Genomic DNA, 26,360 nt, shown 5'->3' on the forward strand with positions numbered 1-26,360 from the left:
TGTTAGATTACATTCCTTGTTTTGGCATCATCGCTGACGAAAAAACAAGAGTGTGACATTTTTCATCATCCAGACGTCTTTCAAAACAGGTTCAGTGTGAGTCAGAGCCGCTTTTATTTGCTTTCACAGGAGCCACTAGAGGTCATTATTGCAAAGAGGACAGTAAAAAAATCAAAGCCACTTTTGGGTGCACTCAGTGATAAAGTAGCGGAATAAGTGAAATAAGTTGCTCTAATAGGGATGTTAATGAGTTCTAATCAGCTCGGCCACATTTCTACATCTCATTGGAGAGCAAGTTTGTGTTTGAAGAAGCAGCTCGGCGTTTGCTTTCCGTCATTGTTTCTCTTTTTCCAAAGTTTTCATTCACTGCTCGACAGGCAGGTCAACGCTCTCCTCTAAACTCCCCACGATAGCTCAGCAAGAGCGTTTCATAAAATAGAAGAGAAGAAACTCTCTCTTTTTTTTTTTCTCAATTTCCTTGTATGAAGAGCAAGGGTAACCATGGCAACATGGCATTATACAGGACAGAGCCGAGGAGGTTGAAACTGAGCTCAGCTCGGAGAGGAGAGTTATCAATCACTTTGGCATCAGCACTGTCACACACACACACACACACACACACACACACACACACACACACACACACACACACACACAAACAAACAAACAAACACACACAGACGCCTCACAGGCTCTTTCATCCTTCACATGACTACACAGGCCGGGAATCATGACATTTTCCTTTTCATCAGAGAACAAAAAAATTGCACTTCACTGCACCAGCATCCAGTGGATAGATCTGGATGCATGAAACACTCATTTCGAAGGTGAGAGTGTTTGCAGATGCCAACGTTTTCAAAACCACAACCAGCATGCCAGATTACAATTTATCATCCTTCAGTCACACAACAGAAGAGAAATCACATTCATTTAGTTCGCTTAGAAAACAGAAGAAAAAACAAACTTAAAATAGGAAAATATGATTTCTCAGTTCTCCCCCCCCCCCCATCTGTACGTGTTTGTTTTGCAGAGATACACAACCTTTACTCGTTATGCAGTAACTGGAAAACAAATTGAGAATCTCCGTGGAGATTAACAGGCGTACAATGAATTAATCAAATAATTTTGATGTTTTAGTACATAAATTAAGAGCAAAAACAAACCAAGAAGGTGCAGAGATGCAAAGGGGATAGTTTAATGTTATGTAATGTGACAATCAAGTGATTTGCAGCCATTTGATTTAAAAATCTAAATCAAGATCAAAAGCTGAAATGTCGATATTGTAACATCTTTGTAACAAACATTTTGTGCTTTAGGTTTATTTTCCTGCGTAATATTACCTGGATGAACTAGCCGGCTGCACATGAAGGAAAAATATTTATACATCTTTAGAATCAGCATGTACGCTCGCTCAGGTTTCTGAAATGCTTCAGTCCCTGTTCAGGTGCAGTCGGCTGAAATTCTGAGAGTTCAGGAAACCTGGAGGGACACGGAGCCCGAGCTGTGGTTAACCCTGTGAGGTTAAGTAGTTCTCCCAGAGAGGCTGCACTGTTCTAGTTCCCCCGCTCTTCTCAGCCAGTCTGCAGGAAGTGGCTCTTAATGCACTTAATGAAATAACATGTTCTTTGTTGCCTCGAAGGAGAATCTCACAGTCAAAAGCTCTCATTGTGCGAACTGCATCGCTCTGCTTGTACTTCCCCGCAATTTATATTCTTTACCTGCTTTTTCCTTTTCATTGTCAAGTGGGCAGTGGAGCATATCCCAGCATGCATTGTGTTGAAGCTAGGTAGACACCTTGGACAGACTGCCAGTCTATCACAGAGTCTTCAATCCACTTCGAACTACGGGAGGAAACTCGCATGAAAAAGTGAGAGAACGTGCAAACTGAACACAGAAACTTTGAACTTCCACTTGAGTTTTTGAATACAAGATGCTGGAGGCGGTTTTGCGCACATCATGTCCTGTATTTAGGCCAGGTGCAGGATAACGGATTCATCCAGAGAGTTTTCTGCCCCACAAAGTTTGAAAAAGCTTTATTCCAGCACAGTGTGAGGATACACACACACACACGCAATCTGAACACAGAATACCTTTAGATATGAGATACAACTGAGGCTTAAATGAAAATCTGGGACTGATACATGGCCAGATGTTGAGCAAAACAAATCCCAATTACCCTTCCGACCTCGGCTATAATGGAAAAAAAGAAAAAAAAAAAAAAAAAAACAGCCGGGGCAGGAACAAGCACTGGAACAAGAGATGAATCAGGGACAGATTATTCAGGACACAGTCACAGGGGATAGAGAGCTCCAGAGGAGAGCAAGGACTTGACCTTTTCTGAATATTCATGATGAGAGCGAGCGAGAAGAGAGGTGTAGACCTTTTCTTGAGACCTACAACCTTTACAGTCTAATAACAGAAGGCAGCTTGTGATTCGGTGCAAAAAATTAATACATCTAACGGGAGTGAAATCAGGATATGTTGGCCGTTTGCCAGCCAAGAGGATCAATAGCCATTAACACCATCATGCATGCAGTCAGAGGACGGCAGGCATCTGTGGCTCTGCAGAGTATTTCATCATGATAGGAGGCGGATTGGAGCTTTAGCTACAGTTAGAGCATCCCTCTCCTCGGTGCTGAGAGCGATGCTTTCTGACTGACAATGTCATCAGTGTGCTGTGTATGTAAACACATCCAGCAGCCCGGAGAATCTAGGTCATTTTCTGGCTGGGATGAGAGGAGAGGAGGAGCCGTCTGGAGGCACACCGGGCCACAAACGTGTGCTGCGCTCATGTGTCAAGAGTCAGGCCGTAATCCACACGCACCGCTTTTATCTGCTTCATGAATCAAGAGAACGTGCCTCCAGTGGTGATGAAATCCACGGAGAAACACAGGTAGTGAAGCAGGGGGGGGGGGGAGGGGTGTAAACACGTAATTTCTTGCTCCAGTTCTCTTTGCTTTAGCACCGAGGACACATTGTTCATTAAAAATCCAAACCTTCAGTCATCAGGACACAGTAAGCTCTGCGTCATGTAATATTGACACTGGCCCACAAAAACACCAGGAAACAATGCAACCATGCACAAGGAATGACACGCTGGATCTGGAACATTATGTGCTGCATCGCTACAGAGATTGTGGATGTGCTGAGGTTGTTTTTTTGAGTCATTTCAAATCTGTCCTTAAAGTGCTCTGCACAGTCGGGGAAAAAAAAAAAAAATGTCTCTTGAAGGGCATTTTAGTGTCAGAGCATGTAACTGAATGCCTTCCCTCAAATCCATTTAAAAATCGATTAAGGCTTTAAAATATGTCTGAGAGCAGCAGAGTTTTGTTGTAAAAATTCAGACTGCTCTGTCTAGTGTGACTCTTAGAACAATGTTCACACTAAATGCAGAGAGGTAAGTGATTTTCTACTGCGATGCTGATACATGACTGGATGTAAATTTGGGGGAAATCAGTGGAGAAACTGTAGAATTAAAACCCGACAATGACGAGATAATTTATCTCATTAATGCAAAAGTCATATAACAAGACAGGAGGATCTGCAGCCATTAAGCACAATGGTGCTTTGAGTTAAATGCTAATTTGCTCACAATTATAAAGTTTGCATTTTAATGTTCACCATTTGAGCTTCGTGTATTTGCATGCTAACATCAGCTAATTAGTGCAAAGACACAAAGAGCAGCTGAGGCTGATGGGAATGTCATTATTTTTGCACGTATTTGATGACAGGTCGTCAGGCGCTATGAGTGTCTGCTAAGATTTATAACAAAAACATAGCAGGATATTTCCATAAAAATAAAAATAAAAAAATCATTGTAGCGCCAGAGGTAAAGTCAAGAGATCACCAAAGTCGGTACAAAGGATCCATCCTCTGGAGAACATAAATAGCAAAAATGTCATGGCAGTAGTTGTTGAGAGATTTCCGTCTGCACTAAAGTGGTGGGGCGACAGACCAACCAACAGACTGACATTGCCCTGGAGGCAGGGCCAAAAATCCAATATTCTGTCCAGCATTTGATTCGGAAACCTGCCTTCAATGGTCTAATACATCCAGACATGTTTAAGATATAAATGCAACAGTAAAAAAAACAAACAAAACAAAACTCTCTGACAGCTGAAAAATTTACATTGTCTCATATTATATATTGTGATAATTCAGACCCTTTGTGAGGCATTTTATGGAGCATTGCCTCAAGCAAGAATACATTCTTTATCAGTCTCTGATAACAATGCATCTTTGTAACACAGGATCTACGTAACCACATATTTTGGTAAAGATAAAATCTGCATCAACAAAAACTCAGAGCACTTTAACCTGACTCGGTTAGTGCTGCTAATATTACTTAAGCATTCACTCATTGAGGCAAGCGTCTCCTACTAAAGAGTTGTTGAAGTAAAATAGTCAATCTTTTCCCTAGAAATTAGAGAGCTGATGACAGGCAACATACTTTTAGTCCTTTGCAAGTCTGACTGGAGCCGTTCTGTATCGTCTTCTCATCCTGCTTTTCCAGCTGGGGTCATAACTGTGGGTCTGTTGTGGGTTTGAGAGGCGATTTATCTACAGCATCAGTCCATCCTCTGCTCCGACTCTTCCTAATGCCTTCGGATGCAGGTGATACAGAGGGGGAGATGGTTAACCATGTGTGATTTATTTCAATGAAATGTCCAGTGGAAGGTGGCACTAAACCCCTACCCTTCCATCATCCTCTATCATGTTTGCCCGAGCATGATACGTTTTTGCTCTCCTGATCATTCAGTGACTTTCCATTAAAGGATTACAAACGACCTATTTTTAAATTTGGAGGAATGATGCAGACGGTTCCATCAAAAGGACTTAACAATAAGCTCCAGCATAAAATAGAGCTTTTTCAAATGTCACAAAAAAAAGGTATTAACATAGCACTTCTAAAAACAACATGACAAAACATCACAAATCAGTGAAAAACAACAAGACTTTCAGTAAAGGAAGGATGGGACAGCTGCATATGACAACATGCAGCAGTTACAGTGTGATAAAGAAAAAAGGAAATGGAACGCAGGAGTTTCAAAAGCTCAAAGTGAGTCAAAATGTTAGATCATACATTTAAGATGGTATGTAAAATATAACGGCAGTCCTACATCTGATACTTTGCTGCTATGAACACAGAAACAGGCATTAAAATCTGAAATCAGAGGCACTGCTGCAGCGTCTCATTAACGAATATAATGAGAAAATAATGAGGATTTAAAGCTCCAGACCAAACTCACCTGATGGTTACACAAACCTTTTGTTCTTGGTAACAGCATGAAGGAGGCGTCTCGGACACCATATGCTGCTATTAAGGCTTAAATCGTCCAGGAGCAGGTGGGCAGATTGTGGGCGACATTACCGTCTGTCTCGATACCAGGAGGAGAGGCGGCGGCGGTGGAGGAGCCAGTTTCCACTTGACACGGGTCAGCAGGTAGTTTGGTGCTTTAGTCGTTTTCCGTGGCTGATGTGAGCACGTGGGCTGACCTCTGAACCACAGAGGAGGCCGATATTTAACCACAATATGAAGAAATAGAAAAGCATTGAATATTACTATTACAATAGAGACTGACTTTATAACCTCTCTGTGGGATAGCTCAACAATGCTGCCTCACCTAAGCATATTCACTTATTCTTTCATTCTTTTCAGCAATTCCCATCAAAAAGACAATCTTAACAATGGCGAGATTAACATTTTTACTCTTCACCGTTTAGGTCCAAACATGCTTTCTGATCTCTCAATAACAGGCAAGCAAACTGGGTATTTGTACAAACAGGCTGACTGATCTTCTGCGTCACCTCTGCAGCTCATTTATTACAGTCAAAATTGATGACATTCTGCATCAGAATCAGAAAGCTTCACTCAGATCAACAATGTCTGCTTACATTCTCTGTAAATACTGCAGAGTAAATCGAAACCAACCAGTCTACAAACAATCCATCATTAAGAAACATTCTGAAATCCACAAGGCTTTACATGAGTTACACGGTATGTACGCGTTGAGGATGCTTTACCCCGTCATTCAATTCAAACAACTTCCTCTTTTGAGGTTCTGCTGTAGTCAGCAATGACGACAACATATAAATTACTTTCAAAATCATGTTTATTAAATTTAGAAAACACCATTTTGTTAACAGTTTCATAGCAATAGCAGGAAAGAACTGAAACTGTAAGAGAGAGACGTAGATGGGGCCTGGGCCAACCCCTGAGTTAAAAACCAGCTGTGTTTTGGAGCTCATCCGTCCCTACGCATCTGCTCTCTGGGGTCACCTGCATCTAACCTGGCATAGACTAGAAGAGAGAGTCAGTGTGGTAGTCAACATCTCAAAGGTAGAATGCCTAAAGAAACGAGACATAAGAAAACTCTGTAGACATCAGGTAGAAAAGTTGATTTGCAAAGTCACTTTTCAAGTCAAGGTTTTTCCTGCCAAAATATACCGAGTATGCAACATTAACATGTAATTAGGTTGCCAAACCGTATCGGTATGTAGGTTTAATCACTTAGGGAGGGGTTTCTGCACAGCTTTGGGGGACGTGGACTCGGGGGTACTCAGGGATGCAGTACAGATGTAGTCCAAGGAGGAAGTGCAAACAATGTCTATAAGGAGTGTTTTTTGAGGGGTTCGGGTGGGTGTGGGGTTACGGGGGTATGAGCAAAATAGGGCTCCCCCCCTTTACTCATCAAGGTGCTGAGAGGGGCGACTCTCTGGAGGGTGAACCCGAGATATCCTCAGGGGGAAAAACTGTGAGTGTGCAGGCTCGGATCCCGCCCAGCGACTCGGGTAAGTCAAACACTTTGTGCCATTCGTCTTTCTCTGGGTCGTACTTCTGTACTATTTCTACCATGCAGCGATTGTTCCAAGAGTAGCCTCCCACCACATAGATCTTATTCTCAAACACGGCCACGCCCACGTCGCTCTGGCCTCGCAGCATGGCAGCGATAGGTGTCCACAAGTCGAGGGCGGGGGAGTAATATTCGCAGCTCAGCACGTCGTCGTAGTCGCTGGTGCCCCGGAAGTGATTGCCTCCGATGACGTAAAGGCGGTCACCCACTGTGCACATGCAGTGGAGGCCACGCACTGTCGTCATGGGCGCTTTCTGAGTCCATTTGTCTGCATCTGGGTCAAAGCACATCAGCTCCTTCTGAAAAGTGTCATGAGTGATTCCCCCTGCAGCAAGGAAAAAAAAAGAGCACAAATTAGCCACGTCACTGGTCATTTAGGGAGGAAAACAGCTTTGGAGACTTATCAGTCAGACTGATCCGTGACTCATACGCCCATGTCAACCTACATTTTCATTTATCTAGGCCATGTGGAGCACCAGCCATAACACTGGAACCGGTCACATTTGCTTCAGTAGCATTATCAGGAACGAGAATCAGGATAAAGGCTGTGCATCTTTAAATCTCACCTTTCCTCAACCCCCCGTTTCTGTAAGTCAACAACCCATGCACAGGGTAAACCCTGATTTTACAAACTAGAGCGACATCGAGATTTGCTCAGCCTCTTCTCTACATAATTCTGATGACGAGCGCTCAAAGACGAACACCATCACAAAATGTTCATGTGCATACGCACAAACAGAATGTAGACGCCGGGACACAAAAAGCTGAGGGAAAGTGGGGAGGAAAAAAAAAAAAAAAAAAAACAGGACATGTCTACAGGGAAGGCTTAAAATAAAGAGGAACACAATCCCAGCATGCATTTGGGTGGAAGCCAGCCCACCCCTCCCCCCCAGGCTGAGTGACTAGGAGCAAATGCAGTGAAGATTTGCGGAGCATGCCGAATAGAGGCAGAATCCCTCTTTTGCTGCTGCCCAGTGATCGTGCGCTTGCTTTATTGTTGAGGCCTAAGCCGTCTATTCAGCTGCCATGACTCAGATCTGTGGTGCTGCACCTCCTTAACTGATCAAATCCAAAGACTGTCTGACTATCCATTTTCTTCATCCAAGTAGTCCACGGGGCACGAGTGTTATTAAAACCCCGACAAGGGAATACTGGAGTCGACGTAAGGTCCTTTTAATTCCTCTCAAGAGGCCATGCTGCTATTCTGATTCAGTTCAAGGGCTTTGGCCTTTCCCTGATACCATGATGTCTGATCAGTGTCCCGGTCTCCTAATGTTTAATCAGTGCCATTACTGAGACACTAAGAGTGAACAAGATTTTGCCAAATGAAGTCTATCTGAGGCAGACGGGCTAAGCATTTGTCCCTCCATAGACAGTGCAGGACAGACTGGGTTATCGTTTGTACTGTTTGTTGCTACATGTGCCGTAGAAAAACATCCCTGTACAGCCACGTAGATATAAACGAGCTGTACTGTCTCCTTGTAAAACCAGTGACCTGCCTGGCTGGTTGAATCGGTGCCGGCACAAGTGGGACCCAAAGAGAAGATGGAGAATAGACACAGATGTGAGGCAGGAAAAGAGTCCTCAGCATATTCCAAAAATACCCCATAATGATAAAGCGTGTCCAGACTTTAACTCCAGCACAAACATCAACTACAGACTATCTATGCTTGCTCCTGTAAAAACAAAAGTACAGTCAAACCCATCAAGGATGCACACTGCTGAAGACACAACCGAGCTACAGGGTGAATAATCGATCCACCACCAACTTATGGATCAGCATTAACATACAGTGAGCTCTTTATGCATTATGAATACAACTGAAACTACTTGGATTCCTCTTTCCACTGTTCAGATCAGGTTAAAAACTACAGTGCTTTTCATTTATGGTCCCCATTCAGGGAAAACACACCCAGTAGCAGACAGTAGCCACACCCTCGCTGAGTTCACTTTACAGCCTTTTGGCATTTCACTCAGACCATCAGTGCCGACGGAATAACTAATTTCCGTTGTGCCTAAAATCACTTATTTACTACTCTCCATATAATAGACAATCATTTAATCCCAATATTGAGCAGCAAATTGAAATTTCAGACACTTGTGAGTCATCACCATTTTGGGTCATCGCTGACAAACATTGAGTGACACAATGGGAATTTGCATATCTATTAAACTCATAATGCAATGTACTGAATTTGTGAGCATGAAGTGCTTTTTTAAATTTAATTGTGGGACTTTTTAAGGGCACAATACGGAACATAAATATACACACTTGGACAATAAAATGGTGGAGAATAAATAAAGTGGACTACATATTTAAAGTTGTGGTTTTCAGATGAAGAGCTGTTATGTAAATCCTCACAATATTCTAAAAAGCGTCAACAATGCTTAAGGATATCTCAGATCACTACGACTTTCTGCATAAAATAATCCAATTAAGGACCACTGCTATGAGGCCTTTTCAACTAATAATTTAAAAAAATACTGGCCCTAACAAACCGGCAAAAACATTAAAAAACGCCCGACAGCCCTTAACTCAAGTGGTGCATCACCAATGAAATTCTCTGCAAATCATTCATAACTTTAAACCTTCGGTTATGAAGCTTACACAGTACACGGCCTCGAGCAAAATTCAAAGCAAAAAACAAAACGTCCCTCAGCAACATTCATCATGTCTAAAAAGACCACCTGCTAACCGACTGAAGGAATGCTCACAAACCGAACGTCACATTTACCGACTATAGTTGTATTTATATAGATAACGGTATGTATATAGATATCTCACTTCTAAAAAGGGGGGGCAGCATGGTGGTGCTATGGTTAGCACTGTTGCCTCACAGCAAGAAGGTTCCAGGTCCTGGTTCGAATCCCGGTTTGAACCTGGAATCTTTCTGCGTGGAGTTTGCATGTTCTCCCCATGCTAGCGTGGGTTCTCTCCACGCTTCTCTGTGGGTGTGAGTGTGAGTGGTTGTTTGTCTCTGTATGTGGCCCTGTGATGGCTGGCCACCAGTCCTGGGTGTACCCTGCCTCTCGCTGGGATTGGCTCCAGCTCCCCCGTGTCCCTGACGGATAAGCGGTATAGATAATGGATGGATGGACTTCTAAAAAGAAAAAAGCGCAACTTCTTTCTCGGATGACTTTGCAATTTGTAAATATTAGCATTACAGCTAGACCAAGCTGAGCTGATATCTTACAGACACGTCGCCGTCTGTGGATATGTCAGCCGATAAGTGACAAGAAATGGCTGCACAGATGCTTAAAGTAGGTTTGAGGCAATTTAAAAACAGTGTCACCCTTACTTAGTTTGTCCACCAGAGAGCACTGACAACTTCATTTTTCTACTATAAAATGCTTCTCAGTATTATAAAACTCAAAGGAAAACTAAAAAAAAATCCTTAACGGTTATCATTGAAAATGAATCTAAAATACTAATCACAACAACTTTTGTCTAGGAGACTGTCTGCTGTCCCAACACCTACGCCAAAATTGCTCAGAGAGTACAGTGTTTTTGTTGTGCATGACTCAGTTAAGAACTAAAAAAAAGGCCTGAACCGTAAGACCACAGGATCTTCACACAGATCTTAATCTCACAGAGAAGATGGTTAACCAGAGGCAATGTGGCTCTGTGCTGGTTCACGACTCATTTTTGAACTCTGCCACACCACTTGAGCTGTGATGGTCTGTGGGCTGAGTGCATTTGTCAGGTTCATCCATCTGACAGAATACCTTCAGACAGCACAGCAGCACAGCCGCAGAATGTGGCCTGATCCGCTGTGACAGACGGACACAGAACTGCACTTCAGTGTGGGTCACCTTGCACAGCAAGACTGTAACCCCCCCCCCCACAAGACTGTGGGCGCTGCAGTGGGGCCTCAGTGCAACAAAATTCCTCAAGCGGGTAATGCTCGTTTACCTGCACCCCTTACATTAAAAGCACCAAAGCCTATTACAGATGGTTTTCTTTTGCGTTACAGCCCACAGCTGTGCTCCCAAAACTGCTTGACCTGCCGTATACTGTGACATGCAAATGTTCATTTTTCCCCACATGTAGTTTTAGCTGCTGCAGGTGCAAAGCATAACACTGCGTCATTGTGTTAGTGAAATTTATCAGGCTATTGGCCTGCTATTGGGTCCACCACTCAAACATGAAACGCACACAAAAGGAGTCTATTAGAAAATCAAAAGGGTGAGCAATAAGTACTGTGCACGGCAGAGTACAGCCTGAGGCAAAAAGATTGAAAAACAGCTGGCAACCAGCAGATTAGCTCCGTTCGTGACCATTACTTTGTTCATCATTTCAATTTATTTATTTGAAAAAGTGTAAATGTGTCTTTCATCTTTGCTTCACAGTAATATTGGGCTTGACAAATCATGTGGTCTGTGTGGTCCCAACTATGTCTCAGTGCTCTTGCTTGCCAAGTGAAATACTAACCAATTAAAAATGTTTTAAAAGTTTTGGTTTTTTTTGTTTATATAAACAATGATAGTAATCATTCATGGTGATGTTAGTTATTTGTTTCTGGCCTGTTTCCAGAAAGTCATATGAAATTAAAGTGACTTCATGCACAGTTCACTTTTCCACACAAAGAGATAATTCTGATGTTGCACGCACACACACACACACACACACACACACACACACACACACACACACACACACACACACACACACACACACACACACACACACACACACACACACACACACACACACACACACACACACACACACACACACACACACACACACACACACACAGGGAAATATATTTCATAGGAGACACTAAAAATAGAAGCAAACACATGTTCTGTCTGTTGTGGGATTTATTGTGTGGAAGTGAAAAATAAAGAGATAACTAGAAGTATGGCAGGTAACATGCTGTATATAAAACTATATAATATTAGATTTGCTGGAATAATGAGAAATGCTTTATGAAATCAAACCCGCTGCTTGTGTGCACAGCACTCAAAAACAGGGAGTGTATATTTGTTAGATACACTCCCTGATTTTGGGAGTGAGCTGGTCAGCACCTTGCATTGTAAATAAGTATAATAATACTGCTGCTGCTGCTGCTGCTGAAGAGCTTCTCAATATTTCATTTTCATTTTCCAAAGCCTCCCAGCTTGTAGGTACAGTATGTACTGTACTAGTACAAAGATGTTAATGTTATTAATGTTAATATATGTTAATTCACCAAGGCTGTAGAGACCAAGTCTATCCCCAATACCAATACAGTGCCTCTTTGAATAGTTCATGGTCACACAGATGCTTTGGTCCTGACTTTGTCACTTGTATCAGCTCACAGATTGTTAATTAATTGATTGTCCTCCACTGGTTTAATTACTAAAATTGATCAGAGGATGATGATCTGATTTAAACTGGGCTGTGTACAAAACACTATTACTGCTGTATTTTACTGCTGACTGTGGACCTGTACACCATACATGTGTTTGGAGAGAAAGTGGTCATCTGACTGTTATTCAGTTATGATATTCAGGATGGATCTACACTGCTCAAAACCGCCAGTGATCTCCTTTTTTCCCCATGTTTATGAGCACTGTTTATGTCCATGTGTATTGTACAACGATGACAGTATCCACGGCCAGGAGGGATTAACACAGGCTCTTCACTGTTACACCTCCTACACAGGCTTCAGTCCTCCACTTTGCTCCATCCTTCCCAATTTCCCTTCCTCCCCTCCCCTCCCCTCCCTCTGTAGACACGGCTCTGGATTAGTCACACTGAGAAACTAGGGCTCATCTCCATAACGAAGGATTTGTTTTCAATCCTATGAAGAGAACAAGTATTGAGGTGACACCTAAAGGGGAAGAATGAACTGTCCGAAGGCCCCGTCTCAGCGTCCACCCTCTGCCCTGAGCACTGAACCCTGGCAGACTTAAACTAACCCATCTCATTTCTCCTACAATATCTTTAACAGAAAAACTTTTTATGAAATAGTAAATTCAAAAGATAAATCTAGCACTAGCATACTGTGAGAAATGTTATTAGTGATTCACTGAAAACTAGAGTGTACTCTATGTACTATTTAAAAAAAAACCTGACTACCAATTTAAATTCGACTGGAAAGCGTTTTACTATTGTGAGCGCACAACCCTGCAGCCCTCTGATGCGTGTGTCAATCACAAACTAAACCTTGGAGAGAAAAAAAAAAAAAAAGTTTCCATTGAATATGAACAAAACATACAGACAGCCCTCTCTCGGTGGTTCATTGCAGAGCTTGATAAATGGAGTGCAATGGAGTTTTTGAGGAAAGGTATCAGATGAGATAAGATAAGATTTCATGGCCCTGCTGTTTGCTGCCATGAAATGCTTGGGGGGAAAAAACAATTATCTAATTGGAAATGCACTGAAATTTGCTCCAATTAGTTTTAAACTCACTACACATTCAAACAACATTTCATATCCCGCCTTAGCTGGGTCGATTACAAATAAACTCCCTGGAGCCACTTACCTGAAATATACATATAGCCACCATACACCGTCCCAGCATGGCCATAATGTGGCTCATTCATTTTGGCAACATATGTCCATTCATTTGTCCTTGGGTTGTAGCACTCCACAGTAGCTTGAAGAAAAAGATGGAGGAAAAAAAAAAGAACGTATTAGTCGAAAGTAGGTCAAGACACAACTAAGGAGGACAAACAGCAGCAAATGAGGCCTTGGAGGGTCTCAGCGTGGGAGCTAAAACACAGATTTAAATATAGAGTACACATCCCCACAACCCCACCAGCACTGAACGCACCGACTGCACAGGAAATAGGGAGATTGTAAGATCCTTTGTTAATTCCCCGAAGGATGGTTCTACAAAAATCTGTGAGAAACCAGAAAAAAATGCTGGGATTCACGAGTGACGCTCGTAGGTGACTGACTGAGCGACCTCTTACCAAGCAGCCAGGGTCCTTCAACTTGTAGGGTGTGTGCTTGGAGAATGGTTGCGATTGGGCACAGAGCAAGATGGACAACGAGCAGGAGAGAGGAGACCTAGACATGAAGGGATCGTCACCTCAAGGATGAGAGGAAAGTGGACGTAAGTGTTAAAATGCAAGTCTGATTTGTGCTTTCTAGCTTTTGTGTCAAACGCCATTGTCAAACATAAGGAGGAACATAAGTGTGCATTTTACCGGAGCATTATGGGCCGTGAAAATGTTATCTTCTAGCCGAGTCTCATCTCCATGTAACAAAATAAAGAGATACTGTATTTGTTCATGTCACAAACAGGGGTGGAGATGGTGCTTTAAAAAGAATCTTGCTTTCATTAGGTGTAGCTGCTGGAAAAGGATGGTTAGTGAACTGAGCCTCAGCTGAACTCCAAGAAGAAAACTGTACACTTGTTAAAGGCTTTGGTTAAATCAATCACTTGATAAGGATTCAAAAAACTTTTCATACTAGTTATGAAATACAGCGGTGAGCTCAGGACCATAACATTGTGCGAGCCAACCCTGAGCCAGCTGTGAAAATCTCAGAGGGGAGAATGAGTAAATACCTTGCTCTGCTCGCTCAACAGCTATCATCAAAGTGACCTTGAGCAGTGCACAAAATCTTGCAGCGTCTCAGTGGAAGACAGACATATTAGAAAACAATGGAGGAGCAGATCTAAAACACTGAGTTGAATTATATGAATGTAGAGCAGAGTTGGTCTGAATATATCCTGAGTAATTTTATTTGCAGGTAAACTAATATGAAAAAATCTTTACTCTGCCATCAAAATGTTCTATGACCAGCTGAAAAGGTCATATTCTTAATTAGCTAGAATTTCACTCCCTGCAGATTGAGCACCCAAACTTTGTAGCACACTGCAGGGGTCAGTCTGGTGGCTGGTGACATCTGGAGATAGCTGCTACGCAGCATACGTCTGTGACCCAAACACAAGGGTCCTGATCCCAGCAATGTCAATAAGGACAGATTAGAAAAATTAGAGAACTACTGCCATAAAACGAGCCTTTTTCAGAGCAATTAAAAGGAAGTCCACGATTTCCTTGGGTGCAGTTTTCCCTTCACATTTTAAAGTATCACGCTGCTACTTTGCAAGAACATCATTTACAAAATGGATTATCTTGAATAACTGTCAAACATCTTTCACTGGTATGGCTGATGGGTTAAAAAATATTTCAGATGACCTATAGAGGGTCTATAGAGAGAGACTTTTCAAACAAACACATGGGTGGGGACATAAATTATCCCTCCCATAAATCTATATATGACAGGGTAAAGAAATTAGACCCTTGTGTCTTTCAGTCACATCAGTTTGTTCCAAAACTGATGGGGACTGCAGTCTGACAACTTAGCTTAAAATGCAAATTGTACCAGTTAAGACTGAAAGCTTCCTGCTGTATATATCCGTCTTGACATTGTTAAGCTTTTCTGTTATATTCTGGGCATACGTCAGGAGATGCAACAATAAAACCACTCCGGTACGACCTGCCCAGAGTAAACACATATAATGCAGGGGCAGGGCACATCGAGGCTAAACCACATCCAGTGAAAGGGCAGTGGAACGTAAAACAGAAAAAGGCAGTTGTGTAGACAGCCAGTGAACCGGGGCCGTGTTCTTTGGTCTAATTATAACCCAGAAGAGAGGACTGCTCACACAGCGGCCTCTCTCTCTTGTCCACTGCAGTTACAGAGCTGAATTTAAGTACAGGGTGGCACCTCTCTGTGGTCCGCAGTTACGGATGCAGAGATTCCAGATTGGTTACTCAGCATCGACAACCAAACTACGATGAACAGATATAGATATCCCAGTTCACCGAAGTGATTCTACCAGAGGGGTGAATTGTGAGTCCAAATGTTAAAAAAGCCTAAGATTACTCACTACAGATTATCTGATAGGACAAAAAATTCACCCGACAAACTGTGTGCTTCAGCTGTGTCTCATGTCAGTAAAGTGTTGCCAATAAACGGTGTGGATTGTTCAACATTATAAAATATCATGAAACCCAAAACAGCATCGACAAAAATAGAGCCTCAAAAATGATGAAATCACCCTTCTCTGACCCAGTGACAACAGAAAAGGATCATTACACGCAACAACAAGCTCTGTGTGCCGAAATGCTTCTGCATTGGATTACATTAGATTGAAGACGTGTTCACGATCATGTAGATTTTATTAAATTACACAGAGATTATGCATGCGACATGTTGAAGCAGCAAATGATGTGTAGGCACAACACTTGATTACCAGCATGAGTATGCTCGCAGCCTTATTAAACTCCATGTTCTTTCCCCTACTGCCCCTTGATATTAAAGTGAATAATCTCATCCAATATTAAAGGCTTCTGTTGTTGCTTAAAAGGAAAGGTATAACAAACGAGCAGGGAAATGAACTCACCGAGCTCCCCGGCAGCGTTCCTTCCACCGACAGCGTAGAGGTGTCCCTTGAGTGCACTGAGGTGGAAGAAGGTACGTTTCTCATTAAGGCATGCCACCTGCATCCACTTGTTGTAGCGAGGGTCGTACCGGAACACGGTGTCCACTGCTGTCTTGCCTTTGGTGTCATAGTTGCTTTGGCCACCCACCACGTAGAGAAAGTTGCCGATGACTGCGATGCCGTGTTGGTAGCGGGGTGCATCCATGGGTGCCAGCGCCTTCCACTCGTGAGCCTTCTCGTCAAAAAGACGCAGCTCCTTACTAACAACTAGCTGCTGGCGGAGAACACCACCCAGGGTGACCAGGTGGGCACTGTCTGAGCGGATGGCTGTCCGTTCTGACTGCATAACTGGCTGCATGTAGGGCATCATTTGGTAGTTGCTGGCCTCCAGGAGAAGGTTCACACAGGTGTTGTCCGTGCGCATAAAGTCCACTGTCTGCACGTGATTGATGAGCTCCTGTGGGTTCATGAGGGGAAAGCGGATGTTCTTCATGAGCTTTGGGGCATAGTCCATACGACCGTCTTCGTAGCGTAGCCAGCGGCAAGCAGCCTTGAAGAGGTCTAACTCAGTGCAGTGTTTCAAGCTGTTGCTGGACAGTACAAAAGCCAACCGTTCAAATGGTAGCTTGACAAACTCTCCCGTGCCCAGCAGTGAGGGGAAGTTCTTCAGGATGAAGTTGTTGACATATTTGTCCACCTCTGTGAGGTTATACGTGTTGGCAATGCGCCCCACCTCTACACAGTTGTCAAGGGAAACCTGCGGGGAAGAGGAAATCATAAACTTGGAAAGCGGCACCTGAGACTGACAACACATCTTAAGACGTGTATCACTGAATGTTCCCAACTTGTACAGAGAAACTCGCCTCCTGAGACAGAATGATTTCTAATTACAAAATATCAGTGATTTAGCATTGAGGGGTGCTGCAAATTAACATACAGTATATGCTTATAACATGCAACAAAAGCAGCGCACAAGAGGATTTGCTGCTGTTTCACATTATTGGAAATTTAATAAATTTTCGTTTTTAGACTATTGGCAAGATAAATAAGTAATTTATGATGTCGATAAGGACTGTAGGAATTATTCATGGGTCCAATCATTACTTAATCAATAATGAAAGCAGTCAATAGTTGCAGCCATAATTTGAATCCATACAAATTAGCTGTAGTTACATTTTAGCAGCGTATTTAAATGTAAAAAAACACCTTCTAAACACACAAATCTAATGATTTACACACTGAGAGCTGTTATTTTCTATTAAAGCATCTTAACATTTCACCCGGTGCCTTTCTCACAGAGATTATCAACTTAGTTGAGTGAGTGCATTGGAATTGTGACACTGCTCTTCTTAAGTTGACTTCTTTTGCCTGACAATTTCTACTTGATAATAACAACAGAAAGCAGACAGCACAAAAAAAAAAAAAAATCCTTCTTGAAAAGTGCTTTTATTTATGCGCTTGCCTCCTCCGCTAACCCAAAGACACACTCCCAAAGACTTCTTCAGCAGTTTAAATCTGAAATATTTAGGGAAAAAAATTGAAGAAACTACAGTCTTTATTTGAGACTATTTTTGAAATCCTCTTCTTCTTCCAGCCAATGATCTCAAACATTTAGAACTGGTGCGGACTGGAGGAAAGCTGTGTGCAGTAATGTGCAGCTGTGGCTTGTGTGTCTGCTTCCTTACCCCCGATATGAGAAAAACCTTGCAGAAGTCCAGCACAGGAAGGATTTGTAAGAAGCTGGCTGCCTCAAGTGTGTCTTGCAGATTCTCCATGTTGAGTGACAACTTGGCTGTGTAGATAAAGTCAATGATCTTCTTCAGGCCTATTCGGTTAACTCCATGGAGCTTGATGCACATTAAATCCTGTTCTTTCATTCCACCTGCGTCAGGAGAGGGTAGGGGATAAGAGAAAGTAGATGCATACCTGGGGTTCAACTCATACATAATCTTACAGGTCTGTGAGCAGCCACGTCTACCTGATTTTTTTTTTTTTTTTTAAGTACATGGAGAATGAAGGTTACATAACTGTACAAATTAAAAAAAAAAAATGCATTATTTCATTTACATGCATATGCCATTACGCATAATGTCAATTAAATGTTTTAGTGTCAGAGGACATTTGTTTGAAGAAGGGACTGAAGGTCTGAGCGAGAGTCCCGTTGCTCAGCCTCTGTGCTCGTACAGCTCCCTTCTGAGCACCCTTACTCCTATTTTAACAAGCTCTGTCTGTTCTCATTGCAGAGCCTTATACATCTTAATGATACACTTTAAATGCCAAATCTCCAAACTTCCTTCCATTACTGTCGTGATATGAGACCTAAAGTAATCCTGCAGACTGTTCCAAAATCAAAATTCCCTTTCATTGCTCATTATTTATGACGTAATGCACAAAGTCACTAATCAAAGCTGTAGTCATTAAAAATAGAACCCTTAATACAAACAGACTACAGCTTAAGACATGCTCCATACAACATACAAAGTCCAATGAAAGTTGTTCTCCTTGGGTTTAACTTGAAGAAGCCTAATAAAACCTGGTGCGTTGCAATTGTCTTTTCAGTTTCAGTTTATCTTCTTGCATCCTAAAATATTTTCCGAATCTAAGAATTTGAACGGTAACATTAACATTTTTATAGTTTATCTTCCACTCACGAAAGTACTCTTCACGCACTGGCGGTATCTTCTACCTCTACATACAGTGCACCAGGGAGATGGAACAGGATAATAAGACACAATTAGATTCATCAGAAGTACGAACTACTGTGAATGTGAATGCATACAACAACCATGTTGGCTTTGATGATACACACACACACACACACACACACACACACACACACACACACACACACACACACACACACACACACACACACACACACACACACAATACTGCAGGGAAGAGAGCACAAGGTCGACATGAGTAATCTTCCAGGAGGGAAAATTACTTTGACATGACTGCGACTGTGTCAATGCATGAAAATGCTCGTGAATAAAAAAAAAAAGCTTTGTTAGAGAATACAGTGCAGGAGGGAAGCAGATCACCGACCTGTGAACATGGCTTTGAAATAGTCGGAGGAGGAGGCCATCATGGCGCGGTGTACAGGGAAAGCTTCATCGCCGTCTCCAGCCACCAGTGTGACGTCACATAGTAAACCTTCTATCCTCAGCTGGTCAAATCCCTGCGAGAGAGAGAGGAGCGTTACTGAGTCAAGTTCATGGAGTCCTGAACTACGCAGTGGTTTTATTCCACAGAAAAGGACTACTCAGTCCAGGCCAGACTAGGAAGACCATATGATGTGTGTGTGCTTATTGACAAGTGCTAAACAAAAGCGTGCCAGTCACTGTATGTATTTGAATTTAACTGCACTTCCTGTCAAATCAATCAAATCACTGTTCAGTCACCGCCTGTCCGATGTGAGCTCGTGGACCTGAAATGGTGTGCGATGGCGCTCTGGCCTACTTGGGCTGTCGGACTGATTATGACCTGCTTGATTTAATCAATGTTGTGCACACAAGTGGTTCAAAATTATATGTTTGGAGCTACAGATACAATATGTTGTCCCTTAGTAGGCATAGCAACACAGTGGACACTTGTACAGCATGAGGCATTAGCTCAAGTCTATCAGACTCTTGCTACACAGATTCATTCACATTGTTGATATGCAAAACAAATAATCCCATCCTTATCCACATGCGGCCCATGTTTTCTTTTTTTTTCCTGAAACATATTATATTCACACCACATTCTTCATACATGTACTCACGTATCTGCACACTTGATTTCATTGACATCTTGTGCTTTTTGCATTAAAACGTTGAACACATCCTTCAAATCCGTCCTTTTATTTGTCATGGCGTACATACCAGTCATGATAGGTGGCACAAAACATACAATACATAATAACAGTGTAGTACAGCAACTCTTGTTAAAGTCAATGGGCAAGTTTCAGGTAGGTTGTTCCCCCAAATACGCCGCCTAACTAAGACTAAGTGAGTCTACTGACCAACTATGGCTACAGAAAAATCATTATCATTCCCTTACTGTGCTCTCACAACAAAGATTTATGTGCAGCAAAAGCAGCCAAGAGCCATTCATTTCCAATTAGAGCTGGTGACAAGGGGCAGCCGTTGCGATGCCAGCAAACAGCGCAATGTCAGCACCCACAACAACTACTTTGGGCTGATCTTAACTTAATCCAAATCAGTAGCTACGTGCTACAGCAGCCACCCACTGCAGATTGGAAATGTATGCTGTGATACAGTATCTTACTATGCAAGCTGAGATCATAATTAGAAACATTAGAAATAAATTATGATAGAAAGTGTGGTTACATTTCAAAGACGATATAGAAGCCAAATCCCAAGTGCTTTAGATTAATCATTGGAATATTATCTAAGATATTAAACTGCATCCTCTAATTCGCGTCATGAGCTTGTTGAGGTAATTTTGATTTTGCAGTGTGGAAGGTTTTTAAATTGCAATGAAATTCAATAAGCTACAAATTTGCAGTCTTATAGTAGGCAAACATTCACTTGGATAGAGCTTTATCTCATTTCAGAAATGATGGTAAGACATCTGAATCACTGTCTCGCCAGTCTGCAATCAGGTCTAATAAATAGATAGAACTACATAGTCTACATTATTCACAGGATCTCTAAAACAACACCAATGAACAAAGGGAACATTATCATCAGACGATGTTTGACTCAACATTCACTTCTTCGGAAGACAATTTTGCCAAATGTCAGAACTCTCACCTGAAGAACCACTGAGCTGTGTGTGTTGCTTGTGAAAAATCGAGTGTTTCCCGTCTTTGATGCCTGAAGGTGAGCAGAGATGCCCATATCACCATAACCCAGAGCAACTTTCATGTGAGCGTCGTCGTCCTCCACGAGGGATCTATTAGGAAAAAGGAAAGAAGTTTTTACTTCAAAAGAGTAGCAAAAACACATATTTCCATGATCTAATTTTAGCCTTGGAAAGTAGGACAGAGACGTTTTCAAAGTGACACTACTTAAAGGACATATTGGGTGGTGGTAGCCCAATTGTTGGACAAATAAAACCTAAAAGTTGCAGGTCTGCGAGCCTCGTACTGCTGGGAAAACTGTGGCAGAGGAGGAGACAAAGTCATACTCCACCCTTCCCAAAATGCCTTTAAGCAAAGATCTCAACCCGTGCTCTACTAAGGTCACTCAGCGGTCTTAAACATTAGTTGCCTACAGTTCATTTTGCATGACACTGTTAAGCTCATTTTTTTCTGAGCATGCAATGTTTTCCTAGTTAGGAAAAAAAGGAAATGCATACAACACCTAAGCAATTTCCTGAGATATCTGTATTAAGTCACATCTAGGGAAGTCTAATGTCTCGGTTGTAAACTGTGAAACACCCAAGGCTAACACTCAATAAAGCTACAGTAAAGTCTTTATAGCAGCACAGATGTTGCGCCAAAATGCACGTGTGTTCAAACACATTTTAAACTGTAGAAGTATAAACTTCACTTCACTTAAACTTATTTCTGGTGATGCTGATGTTATTTGGTCGGTCAGTCTGTCCGTTCAACAGTTTGGACCAAAGCAAGATATGTCAACAAACTGTGTCTTGAATTCTGAGATGAATATTCAGGGTCCTCTGGGAAGATCGCTCCCAGTGACACCTATGACCACCTGAGCTATGACCACTCTCAGGTAAAAAAAAAAAAATTATTTCCACGATTCCCATGAAATTTGAGGAAAATGTTCACTGCGGCCACAGAATGAATCCTGGTAATTTATCGACACCCTGGCCTTGAGGGTAATGCCACAATTGACCATTTTCATCATACGACGGTGCCTCAGAGAACAAAGGGGGTCGTCCACTAACCATGATGAACCCAATGTCCTTATGCAAGACACTGAACCCCAAATTGCTTCTGCTAGTCTGTCCAGCACACTGCATGGGAGTTTGCTGCAATCAGTGTGTCAGTGAATCAGACACAAACTGTAAAGCAATTTGGATGTAAGTAATATATATATATATATATATATATATATATATATATATATAAATACAGCCATTTAACACTTATATACAATAAATATCGAGATCTAAAGAGCAGTTTCCCATATAAATGCGCTGAACATATTCATGCTCCTTGGATAATGAGCCGATTCCATTTTGGACAGTCCATCAGCTTTGATCTAGTGCCTACCTCGGGCCAAAATGTCAGCTTTAAGGATAAAGATAAAGATACATCTCACAAATGGAATATGGAAGACATATTCTCATAAAATTTACATGGATAATTTGCAAATAGATATGTCTTCCTTCTTGCACCATACCCAGAACCATCGTTCCATCTTCGTCCATAAATACCCAAAAAGTACCATTAAACCAAAATATTGGCAAAAATAACAAAGAATGTGAAAGTGAAATGAGTGGAAGTTGATGTGGTACTGTACTGGGTACTTTGCATTAACACTAAAATGATTGTGGAGGCTTATTGATAAACAGACCATAATGCTATCCTGTTGTGTTTTGATGCAAGCAGGACATTGGTGGGTGTGGAAGCTTGCTCCTTTAATAAGGCAAGCAGCTATGAGATGTATCATCTCTCAGAGTTAAATGAGGACATGAAATGAAATTAAACTGTTTTGAAATTTGCCGTACAGCCTTAAAGAAAAAAAACTGCTATTAAAATATGAAACCAAAATACACGTGCGGACATTACCTCTCGGTTTTCAGAAAAACAAACAACGAAGAGACAAAACTCTGGTGCTGATGATGATTGAACCTTTGTTTTGAAATGTGCAACTGATTTATAATCCAAAGTTTTTCTACACTATAACAGAACTCTGTAACAGCCTAAGGAAAAAAATCTGCTAGGAAGATGATATTTTGGGTTTCTCATCTCCACAGTCCAATTCTTATGATATTCCTGTGCTCTAGGACAGTCTAACTAAAATGTAATCTAAAATCCTTAACTGCTCCCCAGAGAATGAATGTGGAAATATGGCAAGCGTGACTCAGAACCCCAAGGGGAATACTCTGGGGATATGGGTACGTTTTGTGCCGACAACACTGACTCATTCTCAAAACTGAGAATGAAGCTCATTTGGGTAAAATATTCTGTAGATCAACAAAATCGGCCGAACATTTGTCACTGCTTCAAGCAGCATAGAGGTTGTATCATAAGCAAACAATGTTGATTGTGCTGGTGTGACTTTGATGCCGAGCTCCTGTGTACCTTCTTTCAAAAGTGAGAATGCTGCTTTTGTAAAAAAAGAAAAAGGAAGCTGGCCTTGGTGTCTTTGACAACATTTTTGGAAAAACAAAAGCGGTTGATTTGATGCAAGTCGGTATTTTTAAGCAGGATGAACTTAATGTAACGCCGACTTGTCGCTGATAATGGGGGTGGGTTTGTGTAAAAAGGTGCTTTATCGTGCTGTTGTTGATGCATAGACAGACGGACTATGCGAAAATGACCATGAAACATTACAACTATTTCCCCTGCAATATATAGAGATGACAGAATAGTCAATGAATGTGGCATCTGAGACTTAAAAGTCATTCATTTTCAAATGAAGATTGGCCTGATTTTGATAAAATATTCTTTTACAAAAATGTCTGGCTCAGCATAGCAGTAAATGTGTGTCTTCAAACAGGTCCATGAGCTGGCAGTGCTTGTCAGATGTAGAAGACTAATGGTTTTTGGGTGGACTATTTATGTAATGAAGTAATTCTGAGTCCTTGCGTGGATGAACACTTGATTTTCTTCTGGTTAGCAGAGTGGTGTTAACATTTGTAAGTAAATGTCTCATTTCTAAGCAAAATATAGCTTTTAAGGGAGGTATAAAAGCATTCGGCAGGCTACTGTTAAAGCCATACGGTTCTTCTTTGCATTTAATGTTAACTTATTCAGTAATGTGGCAGATTTAAACTGATAACCTGATCATTAAAACTTATTTCACTTGAACTGAAAACAGCCCTCTCTCTTCCTAATAACGGTGACGCTAAGAGAAGAGTGAAGATGCACGCATTCATTATTCTATTCAGATGCAAGAGGACAAACATGTCAACAATAAAGAACTCAGAAGCTCCTATTATGTTATGTTATTATTAAGTGAAAAAACATTTTTATGTGAACTACACAGTATAGTACTTCTATATGAAATAGAAAGGCAGACCAACCTTTATGTAACAGTTTTACAAAGACTTAAACCTTACAGTGCTGGCCTAATATGAGAGTAATCAGGTGTAATTGTTCGTGCATCTGTTACATAAAGCTCTGCCTTTATAGTCTTTTGTAAGTAAGAGTAGATTTCTTCTTTATTAATGTGATGATTCTGAGAAAGATCAAATATATAAATGTTAAATATAAACAAATACAATAAGTATGCAAGATCCTATTTCATTGAAACGATTTAAAAATGGATTAACGCTGTTACACGAGGACGAATCTAGACAGAGCTGTGGCCATAAAGGCTGAGAATAAGGTTACACTAATGGTTGAATCAATAATTTCTGCCAGGTCAACGATTTCAAGGATTTGTATGTTATTTTCTACCTTAATGCTGACCTCCATCATTCAGCCACGAGACAACAGCAGCAGCAATCAAAAGGGACACGTAACATGGCATCTTCAAAAACACGTCTTTACGTTTAATTAGCAACTCCATACTAGGGCCTACAGCGGCTAGTGTTGGGCTTTTGGTTTGTGAAAAGAAGACAAAAAGGAGGTATGGGAGAGCAGCATAATTATCTTTAAAGTAACTTTTGCACAGTGGTTCATTAACTTTACGGACTGAATAAGAATGCTGGGAGTTGTTCTCTACGCTATGTAGTATAAACAAAAAGAAACGGAAAAAAGAACACCGTGCTGGAAATGCATGATAATGATATTTATTTGCAAAGTTGTGAGTCACGTTTGTCTAAGGTCACACACACATGCCAGCACTGCTTTGGCTGCATGATCAAGTTAGAAAAGTCGCTGAGGTTAAGAAACGTAGACATAAATGCAATTTGACGTGCAAGAAAGAAAAAGTTCCATGGCCACTTCATTTAAGAATTTGTGGGATGAAAACCTTCCTTGTCTTTTCTTCTCAAAGAAACTTCACTTTAGGGCTCCGATACTCCGAGCCGACCTCAAAGCCGACAAAGGCTGACTGATCAAACGTTTTGTGTCACCTCACGTCGCCTCACATCTTTGCACTTGAACACATCGCGAAGACTTCAGCTGACTAACAGTCAACTGCAGCCTTTCTTCAGGGACTTGAACGATGAGGCCAAAGACATTTGGGGTATATGATGGATAAAGGATGGATGGATGGAGAAGGTCAGGTGGGATCTAATCGTCATTCCTTTCACATGCCGGAAAAGATCTAACCAACATGTAAGGAAGACCAATGACGATACATCAACAACAAAGACAAAATAAGCACAAAGACATAGAGGTTTCTGCCACCACGAAAAGTAAGCAGTACTGGGCACCTTGATGATAAATACTTAAACACAGAACCATTTCTAAAATGACAGTGAGAGGATGGGATTGGTACTAAAATACACTTTACAAGGAGATGATCATGGACCACGTCTAGCAGGAGTTTGTGAACACCACCACTAAACGCTGAGAAACTGGCATGGCTTAAACAGCGGTCACAATCACACTGACACACAGCAAAGGCAATGTACTGGTACATTTACCCCGTCAGGTGGTAAGTCGGACAGGCAGCGAGGAGAGAGTGGGTTGTCCAAACCACAAAGGAGTGTTGGTGGCTGCCGGAACGAAACAAAGAAGACAACAGCTACAGCATCCCACATAAAAAAAAAAAAAAAAAGTTTTGCTCTCCCCAAGGACACCAGAGAGCAAAGAGACCAAATCTCTGGTTGCAATAGTGGCATGTTTGAAGGGAATATCAAAAGCATTACTGCAGCTCAGCACTGACCAATGCAAAAATTATTTATTAAACATCAGAGAATAATTCAAACTATTAGCCTGTCAAATGGCTGTTACTGATGCCAACTGTGGGTTTATTTTATGTCTGTTTATGTGAAATAACTAATAAAAATCACAAAAAAAAAGGTTACAAAAATTAGCATGAACCTTCAGATAAATTGATAAAAACAGTATATTAACTCA

General features: G+C 41.5%; 1 protein-coding gene across 1 annotated transcript in view; it reads right to left on the minus strand.

The window, feature by feature from the left end:
* Positions 1–6,095: 6,095 nt before the first annotated feature.
* Positions 6,096–26,360, minus strand: part of klhl13 (kelch-like family member 13) — a 37,567-nt gene continuing 17,302 nt past the window's right edge. Inside the window, exons 3-8 of the mRNA XM_070843350.1 lie at positions 21,004–21,145; positions 19,292–19,424; positions 17,929–18,125; positions 16,205–17,000; positions 13,328–13,441; positions 6,096–7,179 (exon numbers count right to left, since the gene is read on the minus strand). Coding sequence (XP_070699451.1) covers positions 6,692–7,179; positions 13,328–13,441; positions 16,205–17,000; positions 17,929–18,125; positions 19,292–19,424; positions 21,004–21,145 — 1,870 coding nt within the window. The 3' untranslated portion in view covers positions 6,096–6,691. The remainder of the gene's footprint in view (positions 7,180–13,327; positions 13,442–16,204; positions 17,001–17,928; positions 18,126–19,291; positions 19,425–21,003; positions 21,146–26,360) is intronic.

Source organism: Pempheris klunzingeri, chromosome 14 (genome assembly GCF_042242105.1).
Source record: "Pempheris klunzingeri isolate RE-2024b chromosome 14, fPemKlu1.hap1, whole genome shotgun sequence".
Classification (NCBI taxonomy): Eukaryota; Metazoa; Chordata; class Actinopteri; order Acropomatiformes; family Pempheridae; genus Pempheris; species Pempheris klunzingeri.